General features: G+C 41.0%; 2 protein-coding genes across 13 annotated transcripts in view; one reads left to right on the plus strand and one right to left on the minus strand.

Moving 5' to 3' along the window:
* Window positions 1-17,212, plus strand: part of LOC109621307 (uncharacterized) — a 155,261-nt gene extending 138,049 nt beyond the window's left edge. For all 12 annotated transcript variants that reach the window (XM_062850751.1, XM_062850750.1, XM_062850752.1 and 9 more), the window contains exon 13: window positions 16,632-17,212. In XM_062850751.1, the coding sequence (XP_062706735.1) occupies window positions 16,632-17,099 (468 nt within the window). In that variant the 3' untranslated portion in view covers window positions 17,100-17,212. The remainder of the gene's footprint in view (window positions 1-16,631) is intronic.
* The window catches only part of LOC109418248 (uncharacterized), a 755,006-nt gene that overhangs the window by 515,638 nt on the left and 220,983 nt on the right, over window positions 1-18,385 (minus strand). The window contains exon 5 of the mRNA XM_062850749.1: window positions 17,268-17,386. Within this exon, the coding sequence (XP_062706733.1) occupies window positions 17,268-17,386 (119 nt within the window). The remainder of the gene's footprint in view (window positions 1-17,267; window positions 17,387-18,385) is intronic.

Here is an 18,385-nt window from a genome sequence, read left to right on the forward strand (position 1 = left end):
TTTTCTACTGGATGGTTCGAGGGTTGGTTAAGTCAGCCAGTGATGAAAACTTAGCGAACTTACTATATTACTACCGTCTCGTTTCCTCGTCTCAAGAAATAGAATCCTTTTCCTTATCCTTGAATTGTCTCCCGAAGTCTGACGTCAGCCGACTCGTTTGTATCTTTGATTGGGAGTAATTAGACCCATTTCCTGGGGGTCTCAACGGCCGGGCAATCCATAAACTGGTAGGTGGTCTCCGAAAGGAGTGGCGCATAAGCCACCTTACTTTAATCCCGACAAACTCGCAGGCAGGCGTGTTAAGGGGCCATTAGACTGTTTGTCATTATGACAAATATTTGTCGTTGTAGTTCGACATTCATCCGAGGTTGCCATGATTTACGTTGTGTTGGCCTTTTGTCTGGCTTGTTTGGTCAAATATTTGTCATGTCTAATGGGACCTTTAAAGTTCAGAAATTCCTCCAGGGATTTCTCCTCGAACTCCTCCAGGTATTCTTTCAGAAATTCCTCCAGGAATTTCTCCAGGGATTCTGTCAAGACTTTGTCCAGAAGTTCCTCCAGCGATTTCTGGAGGAGTTCCTTAAGGGATTTCTCCAGGGGTTGCACCAATAATTCCCAGCTCCAGGAATTCGTCCAGAAGCTCCTCCAACAATTAGTCCAGAAAATTGTCTAGGTGCTCCTTCAGGGATTCCTCAATTGATTTCTTCAGAAATTTCTCCAGGGACTGCGCCCATAATTGCTCTAGAATTTCTTCTCTCAAAAATTCCTCCAGGGGTTCTTACAGGGTTTACACCAGGAGTACCTGCAGGAATTCCTCCAGGGATTTCTCCAGGAATTCCCTCAGGGATTGCTCCTGGAGTTCTTTCAGAGATTGGCCTGCCAAACCTCCCCCCTCCTAGCTACGTCAATGAGAGGGAGTAGTGATCAATGTCCAAATACAGTAAGAACTTCATACTATTCATACCAGTTCGAGATCAAATTTCCTCAACGTTAACAAAAAACAACAGTGAGCTTCTAAACGACGTTGGTTACCCAAGTCACCACTTTATTCGAAACCGTTCTCCAAGGCACACGTCAGCAAAAGTGTTCATTTCGAATTCTAAACCCCTCACACGAGGAGAGCATAGCCAAAAGTTGAGAAAACGCCAACAAAAATCAAACTTTTTTTATTCCGTTCAACAAGAAGAAGCATTTTCCGTTCCTCCCTATTGAGCATCATAAATCAGAAAATACTTGTTCCCAGGGCGAATGGTATGCTGGCCGCATTAGAAGCAAGCAAGTAACGGTTCAAAAGAAAGCAACTCCGTTTCTTTTGCAGGCCATCCATAATATGTGTTATTCTTCCTCTTCAGTCAACTATTGCGCTGGCAGTGCTGGTGAATGTCACATTCAATATAAGGTTGCTAGTTGATAGAGGCGTTCTTCTGTATGCTTTTTTCTTTTAAGCTTTTTTCAGTAATCTTGAGCATGAGCTTGAGCTGGATTGACTGTCCCAAGATGCTACTCCAGTATCGCCAGACCAGCTACACTAACACAAGGAACCAATGAGATATCTGCCGAGGATTAGCGGGCATCTTCAGTATGTGAGCGTTGGTGATCTACTATTTTTAAGCGACAATGGCGCCTGCCACGTCAGGTTGCTGGTCAATGTGGGGAATGGGAAGCAAGTGATGATTGCAATTGTTTGTATCCACATCAGAACGAATATACCTCTGCGTCTGCACAAACTCATGCGGATTTCGGAGTGTTGTTGGGATATGGTTGGCAGAGGGTTCGCACATTGGTGCGTGGATGCCAGTCGTTAGGTGATAGATTAGTGCGATTATTACTATAAAGCTAAAGCGGCACAGTTCGCTTGACTACATAACTTGTAGGCGTTATCTGATACATTGACACTGTGCTGTGAAAGTTGGAAGTAGAGAAACGGCTTTTTCAATCGCATTATATTATGTGCAAAATCTTTAATCGTCATGTAACTGAAAACTGTTCGGCATTTCCCAGCCCTGGCTTTCATACACAACATTTGGCACGCGGACTGACTTTCAATGGTAGTGGTGTCGTTTCTCCACAAGGAGCACTTTACCGGCAAATGGCCTTTTTTTGTTTCTTCTCACAACCAACCATCAACGTTCAACCAACGACACGACGCACGGAATGTCAGAACAAGACCCGCAATATTCCATGAAACTTAGAAGGTCTGGCTGGTAGCGCCGCGCCGTGCCGGCCGAGGATGCCGATTGACGGCGGGGGGAAAGGAGCAAGTTTGATTGGCAATTTTTGAAAATAAATTACTCTCCAGAGTTTTCCGGTAGGCGGAAATCAAGCGCATTGCTTTGCTCGGTGGGATTTTCTTTTCTCTTCGCTGATTTTGTTTGAGGCTGGTTGATGATTTTTTGACGTGCCTTATGGTTTACAACCGTTTTATAGAAAACGGTTATTTGAGTTTGAAAAATTAAAAAAGTGTTGAAATGCTTCAGTTTTTAGAATGCGAAAAGATGCAAAGTGCTTTAGTAGAAGTTGAACGCCAACAGATAAATGAGACACTCGAGTGACTTCGTAGATTTGTAAAATACTGTATTTTTACTAGCCGTACCAAAGATGACTTGAAGTATTTTTAGGCAAAGTACGTTTAATTGACAAATTGAGAGATAAATTTGTGAAAAAATTACCACTTGTTTTGGTGGGATTCAAACCCACGACTCCGTTATCGCTAGTCCGGCGCTGTAACCAACTAAGCTACAGAACAAGTTACAACTCTGCAGAATAGAAAGTCAAACTGGATTCGAAGCACCTTTCTAAACCGGGTCCGTCTTTTACAACTGTATCTCTCTTTCGGCTCTTAGATGCCAATCTCCCGCACTCTCGCGGCCTACGAACGACAAGTGTGCGCGTATTGTTTTTAGAATGTTGATATTGAAGCTGAATGTTGATATTGAAACGCATACTTAGTTTGCACCGACCATATGGTTGGTGACGAAGTATGTGTCAGTCGAGCTCCAATATCAACATTCTAAAAACAATACGCGCACACTTGTCGTTCGTAGGCCGCGAGAGTGCAGGAGATTTGCATCTAAGCGCCGAAAGAGAGATAAAGTTGTGAAAGACGGACCCGGTTTAGGGTGGTGCTTCGAATCCAGTTTGACTTTCTATTCTACAGAGTTGTAACTTGTTCTGTAGCTTAGTTGGTTAAAGCGCCGGACTAGCGATAACGGAGTCGTGGGTTCGAACCCCATCAAAACAAGTGGTAATTTTTTCACAAATTTATCTCTCAATTTGCCAATTAAACGTACTTTGCCTAAAAATACTTCAAGTTTTTACGTCTATTTCAGACATACTAGCCGACTGGTATAGCCGGAAAAGGGCAATAAAATAATTGTCAAAGATGACTTCTTTATACAAACAACACTTATCTCCCAACAATGTCAAGCAGCATGACATGTTGTATTGTTTTCCGCAACTCAATCACAAAATTAGCTGCTCATTTAAAATAACTAACGACGCTTCACTCGAGCAAGTATCCCATAACCGAAAACGACGACCAACAACGGTGGTGCATTTCCGCGCCAACGACAACTATAAAAGCGAGCATGAGTGACATCTTGTATTATTAGCGTTTTGTGTGACACATTTTTGCGTTATTTTTTTTTTTCGAAAAACAACGGAACAAGCACTCTGGCTGCTGCATTCGCTTGGCAGTAATACAAAGCTGATAAATGCATTCACATTATGCACAACTTTCTCCTTGCTCTTTGCAAGTCGTTAAGAGTTATTTGTACCATTTCCTGATGGTGGTGGATTGTTTCTTTTGGAAATTTTGCAGAATAAGTTGTTCAATTGTGGACGGACATTCATTGCGTTGCATTGCACTGTTTGTGAACTACAAAAGATAAAAACAGGCAGCATCCATCTTCTGCTTGAACCGAATCTATGATGCTTCTTCAGTCTCAAAACACATAGTGATGTAATTTAAAAAAGTTATGCGGATTTAAAAAATTATAACTGAAACTTTCTACACATGCTTCGACGCTTAGTTGTCTTCTGCTGAAATTTGGTGACCTGTAAGGTTGACCTATTTGCTTTTATCTACTAATTCCCAGCAGAACGGCCTAGTGCAGGGAAGCTCCACTAAATGATGAACTTCTGATAAATAAATTTCGAAAATAAATAAATATTGTAGTCAAAATTCTTAAAATCTACGTCTGATCTTTTACCCCGTTCTCCCCTCATTTCGTTGCGGCTCTTCACTTAAATTCTACTGGAAATCTTAAGTAGATTTTTTCCATCTAACTTAACATTTGAAACTTAAATGATTAGTTACTAAAAATATTCTACTGAAAAAATCCAATTAAATTTAAGTGAAATTTGTCACTGCCAAATCATATGAATTTTAAATATTTTTTAGTATAATTGTACTGATTTTTGGTATTATTGGTAATTGGCTAATACTAAAAGAGGTAAATTCAAAAATTTGGTCCGTCTCCCTGCGATCGGAGACCACCAAATGGTTCCCGTAAAAGAAAAGGAACGTCGGAAATCACAGAACATATTGACATCATCACATTCATGCATGGTTCGTTAGTGATGGGTGACAACAACACGCTTCTATTTTGTATACTATCAGCTGCATTAAAATCCACTTGAAAACCATATACAATTTATAATACGATATTCTACGGGGTATGACTGGGTTTACGTAAAACTTGGTATTTTTCGGCTTTCAGTCACAGAAAAGCGTTGATTATTTTAGATCATTACCAACGTTTCGATCCTGTGGTTGGGATCTTCATCAGGGCTCGATGTGAATCAACTTGTTTTCGATTCGTGTTGATCACACGGCGGAATGTCGTTTTCTTCTCTGCACCGCACTTGTTTCATTGGACCCTAGCACCTCGATTGAAATGGTGGGTGGGTACACAGTTCGAGTCACAAAACTTGGCACTTTGGGAACACTTCTGTTCGTGGAATTCCATCCCGACCAGCACGAACAGAAGTGTTCCCAAAGTGCCAAGTTTTGTGACTCGAGCTGTGTACCCACCCACCATTTCAATCGAGGTGCTAGGGTCCAATGAAACAAGTGCGGTGCAGAGAAGAAAACGACATTCCGCCGTGTGATCAACACGAATCGAAAACAAGTTGATTCACATCGAGCCCTGATGAAGATCCCAACCACAGGATCGAAACGTTGGCAATGATCTAAAATAATCAACGCTTTTCTGTGACTGAAAGCCGAAAAATACCAACTTTTATAATACGATACAGTGTGAAATTTACAATAACTTTTCTTTGGAGTTTCACTATGTTTTCAAGCGGCTTTCACTTAGTTCATGTAAGACTACTGAAAAAATAATTTTCGAACGGTTACTTGACTTTTTCCAGTGAAATTGAGATGAAATTTATTCTCAGTGTTGTGATCGGCAGAGTGACCGTTTTTTTTTCTCTCGGCTTCTGTTTCCGCACGCTGTATGCAGAGATGCATTTGAACACGCTCTGTTCATGTTCTCTTCAGGAGCTGTACTCACGTGAGCTGTGTCCAAGTTCAAAACCTTGTGGGTGTTTGAACACAGAGCACTGTGTAGCTAATAGCAACATATTTGTGACCTTTGCAGTCATTCGGTCATCATCGCCAGGACGCACCTGTCGGTTGCGTCAGTCGTGGAGCTTTTCACAAGGTATTTGAAATACCGTTGCATGCCTGTATGTGGAGCTTCCTTCCTCTTATTTTTGGTCACTGGAGAACAGAAAACAGAGCAGTCGTTCTTTAGCTTGGAGGATGAGTAGACTCCTTTATCAGAAGCATCAGAGGCATTCACTACCAGTCCGATCTTTGCTGCTTCGCGTTTCAGGCGGGTGTACAACTCTGCCACCGTTTCAAATGTTCTGGCAGTAATGTCGTCCGCAAAGCACACAAATTGATCGGATTTTGTGAAAATCGTTCCCCGGCTGTTGAGCCCGGCTCGTCGTATCAACCTTCCAGAGCGATGTTAAAGAGTAGGCATGAGAGTCAATCACCTTGTCGCAGTCCCCGGCAAGATTCGAATGAACAGGATAGTTCACCTGAAACCCTTACGCAGTATTGCACACGGTCCATCGTTGCTTTAATCAGTCTAGTCAGCTTCCCAGGAAAGCCGTTTTCGTCCATGATTCTCCATAGCTCTGCGCAGTCGATACTGTCGTATGCCGCCTTGAAGTCGATGAACAGGTGATGCGTTGGGACGGTATTTCTGGAGGATTTTCCGTATGGTGAAGATCTGATCCGTTGTCGACCGGCCGTCGATGAAGCCGTCTCGATAACTTTCCACGTACTCATTCGTTTTAGGTTACATGATCGCTCTGAAGTTCTCACATTTCAAATGGTCGTCTTTCATGTGAATGGGGCAGATTACCCCTTCCTTCCACTCCTCCGGTAGCTGTTCGGCTTCCCAGATCCTGACTATCAGCTGGTGCAGACAGGTGGTCAAGTTTTTTGGGCCCATCTTGATGAGTTCAGCTGCGATACCATCCTTACCAGCTGCTTTGATGGTTTTGAGCTGATAAATGGCATCCTTAACTTCCCTCAGCGTGGGAGTTGGTTGATTTCCGTGCTCCGCTACACTGGTGCCGTCGTTTCCTCCGAAGCCGTGGTCTCCCGTGCCTACGTTCTCCACGCCATTCAGGTGCTGTTCGAAGTGCTGCTTCTACCTTTCGATCACCTCACGTCTGTCCTTCAAGAGACCTCCTTGCTTATCCCTACACATTTCGACTCGCGGCATGAAGCCGCTGCGGGATGCGTTGAGCTTTTGGTAGAACTTCCCTGTCTCTTGAGAACGGCACAACAGTTCCATTTCTTCACACTCCGCTTCTTCTGGGCGTCGCTTGGCGGGTCTTCTGTTTTCGCTCTACACTCAGCCAAATAACCTTAAGATTTCCGTAAGGTCCAACTTATGAAACGGCCTTTAAATAATTCATAATGATTCGGATGAATTTCATAAGGTCACTCTATGACGTTAAATCGTCTCACAGCTTGGCTTTTATTCATGTGTAGCAACATGGTATTCTCAAGCGTCGGTAGCTGTGTGGATAAAGCACGGGCTCGATGATCCCGACGTTCATGGATCGAATCCAGTCTGCATCATTTTAAGATTTTTTTGTTATTTTCATAAGTCTATCTTATACAATTTGTCATAGCAAGCACGATCAATTTTCATAAGGTATTCTTATGCCATCCATAAGAATTAGTTATAGCAAATTTTCATAAGGTATTTCGATGAATTCCGCTAGTTTTTTTCGCTGAGTGTAGAGGGGCTTTCGCTTCTGTTTGTAACGTTTGTAAAGGTCTCATTAGACGTGGCAAATATTTGGCCAAACAAACCCAACAAATGACCAACACAACGTGAATCTTAGCAACCTTGGATAAATGTCGAACTTCAATGGTAAATATTTCGCATTATGACAAACAGTCTAATGGCACCTTAACGTTAAATCGACTTTTTTTGACCCCCCTCCCTCAAACGAAACGCTTTTTTGTATGAAAACCCGATAATTTTTGTATAGACCGTAACGCTCGGACATACCCCCCCCCCCCCTTACAGCGTTACGTAATTTGTGGATGGCACCTTAGAGGAATTCCTAAAAGAATTTCTGGAGGAACATAAGGACTGAAGGAAACCTTGGAAGAATTCCAGGAGAAATTCCTGCAAACCCTGAAAGATATCCTGAAGGAATCACTGGATGAGTTCCTTGAGGATTCTCTGGAGAAAATCTGGGAGGAATCCCTGGAAAAATTTCTGAAGAAACCTTTTGAGGAATTCCCGGAAGAATCCTTAGAGAAGTTTCTGAAGAAATTCTTAGGAATTCCTGGGGGAATTCCTGGAGGAATCTGAAGCAATTTCTGGAAGAATGCATGGAGGAACTTCTGGATAAATTTCTGGTGGAATTTCAGGAGAAATTCCATGTAACTATCTCTGAATGAATTCCTGGAGGAATCTCTAGAAGAATTCTGGGAGGAATTCCTGGAGAAATTCTTGAAGCAACTCCTCACTGCAATCACTGCTCTAGCCATTCCCCCCTAGAGCTGCAGGCGCACTCCCTCAGAAGACGGCCAGCGAGGTACAATTCCCCACCGGTTGAAAATCACTGTCCTAGAGAAATCCTGGAGGAACTTCTGGACACAGTCTTGGCGGAATCCCTGGAGGAATTTCTGAAAGTTTACTTGCAGAAATTCCTGGAGAAATCGCTAGAGGAACTCTTGGAAGAATTTCTAATGAAATAATTTGGAGAAGAAATAACTCTTGAAAAAAATCCAGGACGAATGTGTGGAGCACCCTGGATAAATGCCTAAATGAATTCCTGAAGGAAACCTTGAAGGAATCCCTGTAGCAAATCCTGGAAGAAAACCTGAAGGAATCAATAGATGAATTTTTGCAGCATTCCCTGTAGGAAATTTGGGAGGAATCCCTGGGGAATTTTTCGAAAAAAAAAACCTCTTGAGAAATTCCTGGAGGAATCCTTAGAGAAATCTCTGGAGAAATTCTGGAGAGAACTTTTGAGGAAATTCTTGGAAAAATCCCTGGAAGAATTCCTGAAGGAATCAATGAAGCAATTTCAGGAGGAACTTCTGGTCAAATTCCTGGCGGAATCTCACGAGGAATTCCTGAAGAACTCCTTAAAGGAATCCTTGGAGAAATTTCGTGGAACTATACCTGGAAAAATAACTGAAGAAATCCCTGATTGAATTCCAGTAGAAATTCCAGGAGGAATTCCCAGAGGAGTTTCTGGAGGAGTTGCAGGAGGAATTCTCGAAGAAACTTCTGGAGGAATCATCGGAGGTACTCCTGAAGTATCACTGGAAGAATCCTAAGAGGAATCTTTTAATAAATTTCTGATAAAATTCCTAAAGAATTCCCAGAGGAGTTTATGAATCTTTTGAGGAAAAATTCCTGGATAAACTTCTGGAGGAAATCCTGGGAGAATTCCCGGAGGAATCTCTGGGAAAATTTCAGGAGGAATCCCTGGAAAAAAAATCCAGAAGAGTCCCTAAATAAATTCCTGAAATAATTTATGAAGGAATCCATGGAATATATCCAGGAGAAATTCCTGGAGGAATTTCTGTGGCAATTTTCGAAGGTCTTCCTGGTTAAATTTCTGAAGGAATTCCAGGAGAATTACCTGGGGTAATTCCTTCCTTGGTCTCCAGTTAGCCTAGTGGTTAAGGCTATGGATCGCCAATCCGGAGACGGCGGGTTCGATTCCCGTTCCGGACGGGAAAATTTTCTCGACTCCCTGGGCATAGTGTATAATTGTACTTGCCTCACAATATACAAATTCATGTGATGACAGGCAAAGAAAGCCCTTCAATTAATAACTGTGGAAGTGCTCAAAAAACACTAAGTTGAAGCAAGGCAGGCCAAGTCCCAGTGGGGACGTCGAGCCATAAAGAAGAAGAAGAAGAATTCCTTGCGGAATTCTTGGTAAGATTCCTGAAGGAGTCTCTGGAGAAATTCCTGGATGAAATTCTGGTGGAATGCCTGGAGGAATCCCTATAGAAATTCCTGGAAGAACTTCTAAAGGAATGCCTGGACACAATCCTGTAGGAATTCCTGGAGGAATCTCTAGATAATTTCCTTAAGAAATCTCTAGCGGAATTCTTGGAATCCCTGTATAACTACCATGAATCCCTGGAGGAATCCCTAGAGAATTTCCCTGAAGAACCAAAAGAGCACATTCAGGAGGAATCTCTGGAGGAATCCCTGAATGAACTCCTGGAGGAATTCTTGGATGAATCCCTGGAGGAATCTCTTCTAGAGGAACCTCTTGATGAATTCTTAGAGGAATTTCCATTGTAATCCACGCAGAAATTGCCAAAGGAATCCTGAAAAAAAAAATCGTGGGGGAAGAATCCCTGGAATAATTCTTGGATGAATCCCAGGAAGAATTCCTGAAGAAATCCAAGGATAAATTTCTGATGCAATTCTAGGAGGAGTTTCCCACGAGGAAATACTGAAGGAATCCTAAAAAGAGCACGTAGAGGAACTCTTGGAGAAATCGCTGAAGCGGCTCCTGAAGGAATCCATGGAAGGGTTCCGAAGCAACCCAAAGAGGAATCTAGGAAGCAATCCCAAAATGAGTTCTTAAGATAATCTCTAAACAGTTCCTGGAGGAAGTCTTGTATTTATTCCTGGAGGAGTTTCTGAAAGAAGTCTGGGAAGAATTCCTGAAGGAATTCCAAGAAAAGTTCTTGGAGGCATTTTTACAATAATCCTGGAAGTTGATCCTGAAAGAATCACAGAAGGAATTCCCGAGTGAATTCCTGGAGGAATTCTTGGAAGAAACTTCTTGGAAGAAAGAATTCTTGGAGGAATTTGTGAAGAAACCTCATGCTAAATCCCGGAATCAATCACAAGAGGAATTTCTTAGAGGATCTCATGAAAGCTTTATAAGCCAATTCCTGGAAGATTTCTGAAGAAATCCATGTCTGCAGAAATATCTGGACGAAAATGAAGGAATATTTGGATAGATTCCTTAAGGACTTTTCGTACATTTTTTTAAGAGCCAGTTCGCGAGAACCGCGACCCCCTTTCCAAGGGAAGTGGAATCAATGTGCTCCGATTGAGCTGAAATTTTCAGGGTATGGTTTTCCATATAAAAGATGATATCTGGCCGATTTTCAGATTTTTCCATTAGGGGGAAGTGGGGTAAAATAGCCCTCAAAGATTTCATGTCAAAAAATAGGTAAAATCACTAAAATCGCAATAACTTCCGCAAAAGTTAACGGATTCAGCTGATATTTTGCATGGACACTCTACTCCTATGGCACTTCCATTTAAGCCAAGCGTTGGATATTCTTTGATATTTAATTTGAAGAAATAAATTATTTTCATAATTTTTTTGACGATTTTCAGGGCGCCTGTATTCGTACCAACAGAACTAGGATGAAAAACTGAGTACTACGTTTTGAAGGTTTACCCAAGAGCTTTCATTTGATATGTAACCCAGATGCGCCAACTTAAAAACTTTCGAAATTTTTTTTTTCTCGGGGTATGCGTTTTACCCCATATTTTTAGCTGTCTAAAGAAGTGTTGTCGCAAATTATGACAACGTTATTTAATTTTCAAGGGTTTTCCTCAATATTAGTTCAACAGAAAAATGATGACTAAGAAATGCAATTATTGTTTTTTTTTCATTTGGGGAAAGTAGGGTAAAACGGACTAACTCAACCTCTTTTCGAAATAACGTTGCTACAATGTTCTCTGATCGGACTTGAAGATTCAGAGCTCTTTATTCTATTCAAGAATAGATGCTTTATCACATATTTTTTTTTTTTGAGAGGATAACGGGGTTAAACAATTCTCAGAAAAAAAATGTTAAAAAAAATAATCAAAATTTTAAAACTTACAAATTCTTTGGTAAAACTTGGCGAAATTTCATGAAATTAGAAAAAAATTCTTAATTTTTATTGCTTACTCAAATGAGCAAGTCTAACAACATTTTGACGTCGAGAAATGTCACAGACTAGCACGTGGTGTGTGATTCACCGGATTCTTTCTCGATTTTTCTTTTGACATGCATCTCCGGTTCAATTTAGGGTGGCCCATATTTTCAACGAAATTGGGAACCAAACTTTTTTAATTGCATGAATAACTGTATACGTTCTTCGGGAAAGTTATAGATCTATCAATTTTGAGCAAGTTTCCTGAAGACGCTTTTTATGTAGCTTTGAAATTGACCAATCTAGAGATATTTTTCTGAATAAGCTTAGGGTGGTTCAAGAAAAATCGGTTTTCTGTTTCTGTTCTGTTCTAACTGTTTCAGTTTCGATTTTCCATCAAAGTCACCCAAGAAACACTTGTAGAGCATAGGTTTTTGAAAAAGTGTTAAGACGGGTTGGGCCAATCATAAAAATTATCTTTTGCCCGCATTCAAATAAAGAAACGTTGTTATAAAACATATCAAAAAATTAGAAGAGTGTTTTTTTTTTGTAACTCAAGTGAAAAATACTTGAAAAGTGCTCATTTTTCCTAGATAATCATCAATAATTTTTGAACGGAATGACTTAGCAACATTCTCAGTGAACGAAAATGCGCTTTTTTGGAAGCTGTAAAAGTGGTTCTCACGAGACTTAGACGAGAAATTTTAAACAAAAAAGATAAAGCAATAAAACGATTTGTTCTAGCGTCACCCTTTATCTTTATCTTTTTTGTTTCAAATTTCACGTCAAAGTTGACTAAGAACCATTTTTAGAACTCAAAAATAACGCACATTTTCGTGCGCTGGGAATGCTTCGTCATTCCGTTCAAAATATATTGATGATTTTCTAGAAAAAATAGGCACTTTTCAAGTATTTTCCACACACCAATCGGTCATATCACCTTTTCAAAAAAAAATGTTTTTTTTAGGAAAAAACACCTGTAACTATTGAACCAAAAGAGATAAAGACCATTTCAGCGTATGAAACGACGCGTCTTCAAATGCTCTACAAGTGTTTCTTGGGCGACTTTGATGAAAAATCGAAACTGAAAAAGTTAACGCCAGAAAACCGGTTTTTCTTGAACCACCCTAAGCTTATTCAGAAAAACATCTCTAGATTGGTCAAATTCAAAGCTACATAAAATTGGTATTGGTTCCCAATTCCTTCGAAAATATGGACCACCCTAATTTTTATGTACATTGAAAAGAGGGCCTGATTTTTGGGAACAACTTTGTGGAAGACCATATTTATCCAAAAAATCATTTGAGGGCGCTGAATGTATCTTTCCACGTAAATCTTTTTCGTGGACCATTGTGCACTGCTGCAACTTTTACAAGAAAAAAAAGAGAGAAAATTGAACCGGAGATGCATGTCAAAAGAAAAATCGAGAAAGAATCCGGTGAATCACACACCACGTGCTAGTTTGTGACACTTCTCGACGTCAAAATGTTGTCAGACTTGCTCATTTTAGTAAGCAATAAAAATTAAGAATTTTTTTCTAATTTCATGAAATTTCGCCAAGTTTTACCAAAGCATTTGTAGGTTTTGAAATTTTGATTATTTTCAACATTTTTTTTTCTGAGAATTGTTTTACCCCGTTATCCTCTCAAGAAAAAAAATTATATGTGATAAAGCATCTATTCTTGAATAGAATAAAGAACTCTGAAACTTCAAGTCCAATCAGAGAACATCGTAGCAACGTTATTTCGAAAAGAGGTTGAGTTAGTCCGTTTTACCCTACTTTCCCCAAATGAAAAAAAAAACACCAATTGCATTTCTTAGTCATCATTTTTCTGTTGAATTAATATTGAGGAAAAAAACCCTTGAAAATTAAATAACGTCATAATTTGCGACAACACTTCTTTAGACAGCTATAAATATGGGGTAAAATGCATACCCCGAGAAAAAAAATTTTTTTTTGAAAGTTTTTAAGTTGGCGCATCTGGGTTACATATCAAATGAAAGCTCTTGGGTAAACCTTCAAAACGTAGTACTCAGTTTTTCATCCTAGTTCTGTTGGTACGAAAACAGGCGCCCTGAAAATCGTCAAAAAAAATATGAAAATAACCTATTTCTTCAAATTAAATATCAAAGAATATCCAACGCTTGGCTTAAATGGAAGTGCCATAGGAGTAGAGTGTCCATGCAAAATTTCAGCTGAATCCGTTAACTTTTGCAGAAGTTATTGCGACTTTAGTGATTTTACCTATTTTTAGACATAAAATCTTCGAGGGCTATTTTACCCCATTTCCCCCTAACAAAAAATCTGAAAATCGGCCAGATATCATCTTTTATATGGAAAACCATACCCTGAAAATTTCAGCTCAATCGGAGCACATCGATACAAGAAGGGGTTGCTGCTCTCGCGAACTGGCTCTTAAAGAAATTCCAGGATTAGTTCTTGAAAAAAACTCTAGTAAAATTTTCCGAAAGAGTTTCTGGAAGATATTCCTGCAGAAATACTTCGAATATTTCCAGATGGATCTATGGAGCAATCTTTAGCGGAATTTTGGAAGGAATTAATAAAGAAATCCATGAAGAAATCTTTGAAGGAATACAGGTAGACATATCTTAACCCTCCTTCGGCAAAAGGGTCATTTTCTACCCAAACCGTACACAACGCCATCGAGCTGTTCCCAACGTGATGCAAAATGAAGGTTAAAGGACCTTCGGAGAAGTTCCTGGAGGAAATCTTGAAAACGAAATTGAACAATCACTGGAAGAACCTTTAAAGATATCCCAGGACAAATCCCTGAAGAAATGTGTGATGGAATCCCCAGATTAATTGTTGAAGGGATCTTTTGGGGAAATCATGATGGAATCACTGCAGCAAGCTATGGAAACAATCATGGACGAATTGTTTATACTCATATACCAAGTTTACGAAACTAGAAACAAATCTAAACCAGTCATTTTTAATCCTCAGAACTGCAATGCCTATATCGGGCGCCCATGTTGCTTAAAAGTTATCTCAAGTCAGGACCCTCCTGTGCCCCCTCCAGAAAAAAAATCGTAGCTACGCCTGTCGAGGCCATAAGCAAGCATCTGGGGTGTTATATAAAAATGCAGTGGCATACGTGGGACCGCGCATAACTTGCGAACGGGTGGTCCGATTTGGGTCGTCTAAGTTTTGTTCTGTTAGTTTTCACCCAAGGAAGGTTTATGAGGCCTTAAACATGGGAAAATTGAGAGTTTTTGAAAATGGGGTTTTCATACATTTTGAACGGGGACTTGGGCGCTTGGCTAGGGGCTCAAAAAACGCAGTAGGCAAGACAAAGTTTGCCGGGTACAGCTAGTAGCTAGGCTAGTAGATTATAGATATTTATATTGTATGCAATTCTACCTAGAGGTTGTTTGATAGGGAAGAGTTTCCTATAAATAGGCTACCTCTAACTGAATAGAATCAGTATCAAATAAATCGTTGAAGAGGAAGTCTCCTATGTATTTTCAATCCCTCCGCAACGTATCCGCGGGAACAGTTTGGCGCTGTAGACAGGATGCTAGTCTTAAACTAGCATCCCAGTGAAAGTAGTAGTGTCAAGTGAAGTTCGAGCAGTGCAAGTGTTACGTGTGACGGCCAAGCTCGATCCACCATGCAGTTGTTCCACCTGGCATCGATCTTCAGTGGCCCTTCTACAACCAACTTCGTAGAACATCCACCATCGTCCCACATCGACTACTCCACACGACAAGCCGTTAGTAGCGCATCGTTGTTGTAGACACTATGGAAGTCTCCATCACGCTCCTCAGCATCTCATCAACACGTATCCCATCACCGAAGCGACTGCGCGCAAAATGCAGTTATTGCCTTCGGAACAAGTTTATTTTCTCTCATAGAGCAGCAATACGTACATGCTCCACATTTTCTACTGTTCGTTTCGCGTCTTCGCCTATTCTTCGGAGCCGTTTCGCTGTGCGCAACAGTCCGTTGCCCGAAACGCTTGCCTCCGAGAATTCGATTCATCTCATCATCTCATCACCATCGCCAAGCAGGTTCGAGTCGAGCACGACAATCCGTCGTCCGAAGCCATGGATTCGGCCCAACCGCCGAAATGCTCGCTCATCTGTTCCATTGCCGAAGCAACTACAACATACGCAACAATCCGTTGCTCGTAGTTTCTGTCTTCGGGATCAAGAATCACATCGCTTTTCTCATCCATCGTCGAAGCGGCTACTTAGATAACTGCAGTCCGTTGTCGCTAGCCTTTGCCTTCGCGATGGAAGTTCTTCGCATCGTCCAAGCGGCTGGCAACAATCTGTTGTTCGAAGCCATTGCCTTCGAGATGTTTCCCACACCGAAGTTGTTTCATCGGGCGCAACAATTCGTTGGCCGACATATCACATCGCACGCATCAGCACCATCGTCAAAGCGGCTACCCGATCGTAATCATTCATTGCTCGGAGTCATTGCCTTTGAGTTCGGGCTGCGTCTCTCTTTCTTCCATCGAGCGATTTCATCATTCTACAGTTCGTCGCTCGGAACTGTGCTTTCATCCATGTCGACATCGTCTAATCGTCAAAGCTGATGCCAACTACTGCCCTTGTGCTGGTATAACTACGAACATCGACGTCGCGATGCAATCACAACAAATAACTACTACCTTCGGGATCCACGAAACATATACTCATCGCACTACTTGCTACCTGCATCTGTCGGCAACTAAACCAAACCGATCGATCAAGGTGGGCGGCAGACTCTGAAGCAGCATCATCATCGTCACCCTCTACGATCAATGACTTCAAATTTGTTCCCAAATTGGTGGGCGGAGTGTCGAGGCCATAAGCAAGCTTCTGGGGTGTTTTTATTTCATCGCTATTGTTCTTGATAGGTATTGTTATTGTGTTATAAAGGTCTAGCAGTTTTAAAAGGTCAGCCACATTCACACAATAGATTACATATAGATATTTATATTGTATGCAGTTCTACCTAGAGGTTGTTTGATAGGGAAGAGTTTCCTATAAATAGGCTACCTCTAACTGAATAGAATCAGTATCAAATAAATCGTTGAAGATGAAGTCTCCTATGTATTTTCAATCCCTCCGCAACGTATCCGCGGGAACAACGCCAATGCTCACTTTCACTCTGACCATTAAATTAAGCCTTCAAATGTTTTAAATAAGAAATTTTCTTAATATGTTCCAGCACTTTTCAGAAATCACAATAACAAAAGCACCATTTTCATTCCAGATTGCGGAGCGTCTTTTCGGACTGTCCGGATCCGGGTCCCGCAACAGCAACAGTGGCCTCTCGCAAAGTTCCAGCTCTATCCGAAACTCGAAAAATACAGCCGATTTGAAGCTTCTGGAAAAATTGGTCACATCCCTGCTGGAATCGCAAGATTCGTCATCCACCAACACCAACCGTGGCTCCATGATGCAACGTTTGCGACCCATGTCCCGCTCGTTCCGGCTGCCCAGTTCCATCCGCAGGAAGGACGCCCAGGGCAGAAATACCGGCTCGGTGGGTCCAATGCCGACGATTCGCGAATCCGGTGGAAGTGGTGGTCATCGGACTAATTCTTGGGGCGATCGAAACAGCAACGTCAGACGGGTGCTGAACTCAATTGCCAATGCTCCCCACCGGTTGAGCCAATCGCTGTCCCCGGATGGACGGGACGACGAGGAGAGAAGTAATCTCACTCAGAATATCCTTTGAAGATTAATAGAGTAGTTCATATTTATATAATTCCTAATCCTTTTTAATTAATATTGTGGTGAATGGGGATACTGTATCGATAAAGCTGTAATTTTCTTTCCAAGAAATAACTCTTTGTTCCATATAAAAACGAAAATCCTTTGGTCTTTAAGCTTCAACTAGACTTACCTGCTTCTCCAGCAATGCAGCACTATTCTCGTTCAGTTGACGTTCTCCATTTTCGTTCAACTCGAAGTGCGACGAGTTGGCCAGACGGACTGTTATCTCATACTTTGCCCGACCACGAGCTGAGGAGAAAAAAAAAACGAGAACAGGAATATTGTTAGGTGGACAATGGTTAGTTTTACTGTTGAAAGCGGTTCATATTTTCGCAATAGGGTTCTGATGGCTGAAGGTGTTTTGCTAAATGGTGGCTATTTTTTGCATACAACATCGACGATAAAGGGTAAACTCAGGTAATCCAAATAGATTGTCCTAGTTTGAATGAAATTGGCATTATTGGTGTAATTAGGAAACTCTCTAGTGGAGTCCTGAAAAATGCTGAGCTGTAGTTGTAAGGCTGCAAAAATGTTGGATTGTTTGCATATTGATATCCTTTAAGTAAATATACGGGTCTTCATTCGATCGGCTTCCGATCGCCAATCCGGAGACGGCGGGTTCCTATTCCGATCGGGAACTTTTCTCGACTTCCCTGAGCATAGTGCTTGCCTCACTATATACAAATGCAATGACAGACAAAGAAAACCCTTTAATTAATAACTACAGGAAGTGCTCAAAGAACTCTCAGTTGAATTGAGGCAGGCCAAGTTCCAGCAGAAACGAAGAGTTACAAAGGAAGTAGAAGAAGTAATGACATCAGATTTTCTTCAATTTGAATGCCCATACATTCCATTTTGTACGAGAAGATAATTAAGTCTTGAACCTTAATGTTGAAAGCGTATTAAGGCTAGCTCATCCTAGTGTGAAGAATTAGCCTTAAGGCGAAACTGGAAGCATTCCCTCACTTTTTGGTTTTTGATTTTTTTCTTAAATAACGAAGCAATATTTTCAAAATCGGTTTTCGTGCACATGTAGAGTATATTTAGATCAAGGTATCTTCTGAATTTTTTAGTAGTGGAAAATGTTTTTCGTTTTTGCAGAAACCATTTTTGGACAAAATATCACGAAAAAATGGTTTCTACAAAAATGGAAAACATTTTCCACCTCAAAAAAATTCAGAAGATACCTTGATCCATACTCTACATGTGCACAAAAACCGATTTTGAAAATATTGCTTCGTTATTTAA

The sequence above is a fragment of the Aedes albopictus genome, chromosome 2 (assembly GCF_035046485.1).
Source record: "Aedes albopictus strain Foshan chromosome 2, AalbF5, whole genome shotgun sequence".
Lineage (NCBI taxonomy): Eukaryota > Metazoa > Arthropoda > Insecta > Diptera > Culicidae > Aedes > Aedes albopictus.